The 4,418-nt window shown below is 38.5% G+C and overlaps 1 protein-coding gene across 1 annotated transcript; it reads right to left on the bottom strand.

Annotated features, from left to right (window-relative positions):
• On the bottom strand, window positions 1–666 carry LOC129975798 (histone H1-III-like). The gene has a single exon (XM_056089018.1). It carries the CDS (start codon window positions 627–629, stop codon window positions 18–20), a length of 612 nt encoding a protein of 203 aa, XP_055944993.1. The 5' UTR covers window positions 630–666; the 3' UTR covers window positions 1–17.
• Window positions 667–4,418: the final 3,752 nt, after the last annotated feature.

Genomic DNA, 4,418 nt, shown 5'->3' with positions numbered 1-4,418 from the left:
TTTTTTGTTCAGTCCATTTACTTCTTGGAAGTTTTTTTAGGAGCTGCTTTTTTGGGTGTTTTTAATTTCTTGGGCTTGGGAGCTTTTGGCTTTGTAGCCTTTGCCTTCTTAGGAGATTTGGGTTTGGCTACTTTTTTAGCCCCAGCAGTGGCTTTCTTAGCAGCAGCAGGCTTCTTCTTTTTCTCTGCTTTTTCCTTCGGCTTGGCCGTTTTCTTAGCAGGGGCTTTTGCTTTCTTTGGAGAAGCAGCTCCTTCCTTTTTAGGCTTTTTCACGATTTTCTTTGGCTCCTTGGTTTTTTGACCGGATGCACTCAGCTTGAATGAACCGTTAGCTCCCTTTCCTTTGGTTTGAACCAGAGTTCCAGCAGCGACAGCGCTTTTCAAATATTTTTTGATGAAAGGAGTCAAACGGTCGATGTCGACTTTGTACTGACTGCTGATGTGCTTTTTGATAGCTTGCAGTGAAGAGCCACCTCGCTCTTTCAGAGTGGTGATGGATTTCACAACCATTTCGGAAACCTTGGGATGAGTTGGAGGATTAGGTTTCGATTTGGTTGCGCCACTTTTTGCCTTTTTCTTAGGCGTGGCAGTGGCTGGAGTTGCAGGGGCAGCGGCTGTTTCCTCGGACATCTTGACAGTCGAGAGTCTGAAACGTAATATAAAAATATTCTTAATAACGAAACCGCCAAGAATCCGCCCGCCCGCCTTTTCGCTTTTACGATTGGTCGGTTTCGACTCGCTCACCCACCTTCCCCTTCTGTTTCGGAGCATATTTAAGCGAAGTCATCTTTGTGCGCCCCATTTTCTGTTCAGATGTCATTTTTGCGCATTTTCTGTTCAGATGTCATTTTTGCATTTGGAGTTTGGGATTCTGAATGGATAGGACGTGTTTTTTAACTGCTCCTAACTTAGCCGATTTCCGAAATCAACTTGCGACTTCTGAGTTGACCGCTGTTTATAACGTAACTGTAGTGCTTAGCACCTATCTTCTACTTGCCTAATACCAAATTTAACCAACGGCTGACTGGCTACATAATTGAATTGTCCTTCGGGACTAAAAATTTTCTCGTTCTTTCTTCCTGTCATTCGACAGTGAATTTAAATTAAAAAAAAAAAAAAAAAAAAAAATGCTGGAATTCGATGGTACACCCGAATGCATCATAAGAATACTAAATAGCGATGAATTAACAACTACTTGGTGCAAATTTCTACTTAGTTGTATCGAATATATGGTAAGAGAAGGTACAATAGATAGTGATAGAGCCACAGAATTAACACGTATGTCAGAAGAAGCCTTGGCATTTCTGGAGCAACATGACTCAAAGGGTATGTGTAATAATTTTATTACTAATGATGTAGTGCCTAACAATACTAACATTCCAATAGCTAAAGACCCCACTAATAAATCTAATACTAATATGGAAATAGTAAATGAAGACGAGGGAAACTTCCCCAAACTAGAAATTCACCCTGAGAGGACAGGAAAAGAAACTAAGAAAATACCCAAAAAAACCAATTCAATAGAAAACAACCCATCAATTTTTCTAGGAGAAAACCCTATAATCGAAGTAGAGGAAGAAAATGAAGGCTTTCAATTCCAAAAAATTAGGAAACATAAAAAACGAACCCTATCAGGAGAACAAGCTCCAATTAAAAAAATTGCTGCAGAACAATCCCCACAAATTGAACTTAATAACAAATATGAAGAACTAGGGAGAAAAATCGAAGAAACAAACATAGGAAACAACTTTGAACAGAAAATCCCCCCAATAGTACTTAAACGAACTGAAAATTACAAAACCATCATAAATAGAATAAATGAGATCCACAATATCAAATGTACAGCAAAACCAACAGGGGAGTACTTCCACATTTACTGCACCACCCCAGAAGACCACCGCAAACTCACAAAATATCTAGATGAAGAAAAGTTAGAATACTACGTGATATCCGCTCAAGCAGAAAAACCAATAAAAGTTGTAATCAAAGGACTCCCCATTGACACCACCTGCGACGAGATAAAAGAAGAGCTAGAAAAAAAGGGCTACAGGGTGGCAAAAGTTAACCAATTTAGACAGTTTAGACTAAAAACCCTTCTACCAATATTCCAAGTCCACCTGTTAAAATCAGACAACTTAAAAAATATTTATGAAGAAAAAACACTCCTATATATGATCATAAAAATTGAAAAATACATTAGGAAATCCGTAGGACAGTGCTTCGCTTGTCAATCCTTCGCACACACTAGTGCAAACTGTAAAATGCAAGTCAAATGCGTGATCTGTGCCGAAAATCACGACTCCAGAAAATGCCCAGAGAAAAATAAAGAAAATCCCAAAAAAAAGTGCGCAAACTGCGGGGGACCGCACACTGCCTCTTATAGAGGATGCCCAAAATTTCCGAAGATCCAAAATACCAATACAATCCAAAAAGGAAAGACTTTCGCATCTCTTTTCCAAAGCAAACCCACCCAGAAAAGCCCACAACGGGAAGAAAACCACACCGTACCAACAACCTCAACCAGAAACCCAGTACAAATACCAAGAAACCCAGAAAACAATCAAGATCTCACTGATATCTTCAAACTCGTTAAGCACTTAAAAAGTATTATGCAAGCTATCCCCAACATTAAAAATCTTCTTAATAAATTAGATAATGAAAATAATCCACAAAACAAATTATTTATACTGGCAGAAGCCTTTGACAACACCATGTTCAACACTCTAATGTAAAAAGAAAAAATTCCAAACCGTTCACCTTAGGAAAAATTGCAAAACGAAGAAACCAACTCATCCCCCATCTCAACCCTTTCAACCCACCGGATAAGAAAAGTTAGCGAGCACCCATTGAGAGGAAAAGTCACTTAACACCTGTAGACTGGAACGAAACGCCCAGCAAACCGCAAAGAAGAACGAATCTAACAATGAAGGGGACACGTGACAGGCACGCGACGACCTTGAGGAACATCACGATCAACTTCGAACCCCGCTCCAACCGGTTTTCACCTCCTTTTCTGCCAGACTGACGAAATGGAATTCGAATTGCTGACCAGCCAACGCCTACTAACACTTCCCAACCCTTTAAGCACTTGACCTAATTTCTTTTGCTCTTTGAATTCAACCCTTTTTTATATTTTGCTATGGATTTTTTTTTTTTTTTTTTTTACACCTAACAAGTTCTTAAAAACTCTATTTCTCTATGCACTACATTATTATGTTATATTATTGTTGCGCAGTTATTTTTAAATAGCATTTTCTAGGGAGAGGAGATTATAGGCTAATCGCCCAGGCTCTCCATCAAAAACTACTATTCTGGTGGTCATTTTCTGTTCAAAGTCGTTTGAGAATAGTCAGTCATGGCACGTACCAAGCAGACCGCCCGTAAGAGTACTGGAGGTAAAGCCCCCAGGAAACAACTGGCTACTAAGGCCGCTCGTAAGAGCGCCCCAGCCACCGGAGGTGTTAAGAAGCCCCATCGTTACAGGCCCGGAACTGTTGCTTTGAGAGAAATCCGTCGTTATCAAAAATCCACTGAACTCTTGATCCGAAAATTGCCATTCCAGCGTTTGGTTCGAGAAATCGCTCAGGACTTCAAAACTGATCTCCGATTCCAGAGTTCTGCTGTTATGGCTCTCCAGGAAGCTAGCGAAGCTTATTTAGTAGGCTTGTTCGAAGACACTAACTTGTGCGCTATCCACGCCAAGAGAGTAACTATCATGCCTAAGGACATTCAGCTCGCTAGACGAATTAGGGGTGAACGTGCCTAAGCCAAAAAAAAAAAGTTGTTTAAAAGAAAAAAAAAAAAACGGCCCTTCTCAGGGCCAAGAAACACCATAGCACACACAACCATGTACTAATTAATATGTTAATAATTATGTATTTATTTATAATATTAATTTCCCATGAAATACTCACCTTTTTTTATGTAAATCTCTTCTTACACAAGCATGTTTGAATGTTCATGTTTCAAAAAGCAAATAACTTTCCATTTCATCAATTTATACATCTCCCTCTCCTCTTGTTTACTAATAGCGAAATGCATTCCAGTTTCGAATTCTTAGCATGATCGCTAGATGGCACCACATTCCGGGACCCTTTCAGTTTCTCTTTAGTGTAAGCAGAAACACGTTTCGTTTCATTACTACCCAGCCCAATTCTTGTAACACTAAACTGTGCATGTCATAGAAACCCTTCCATACAATGCATTCTTATGGAAATTCATTCAGTTTATAAATTAAAAAGTAATACTCATAAATTTAAAAAAAAAAAAAAAAAAAAAAAAAAAATCGATGTCTAACTTTTTTTTTAAAAAATTCAATATATTGCCCTTTTTTTATTATTTTTACAAGTGTTCAGTAGCTAATTCTTAATAATTTGTTGGCCCTTAAAAGGGCCTTTTTTTTTTTTTTTTTTTTTTTTT

The sequence above is a fragment of the Argiope bruennichi genome, chromosome 7, assembly GCF_947563725.1.
Source record: "Argiope bruennichi chromosome 7, qqArgBrue1.1, whole genome shotgun sequence".
Taxonomy (NCBI): Eukaryota; Metazoa; Arthropoda; class Arachnida; order Araneae; family Araneidae; genus Argiope; species Argiope bruennichi.
This window is presented reverse-complemented; position numbering and strand designations above follow the sequence as displayed.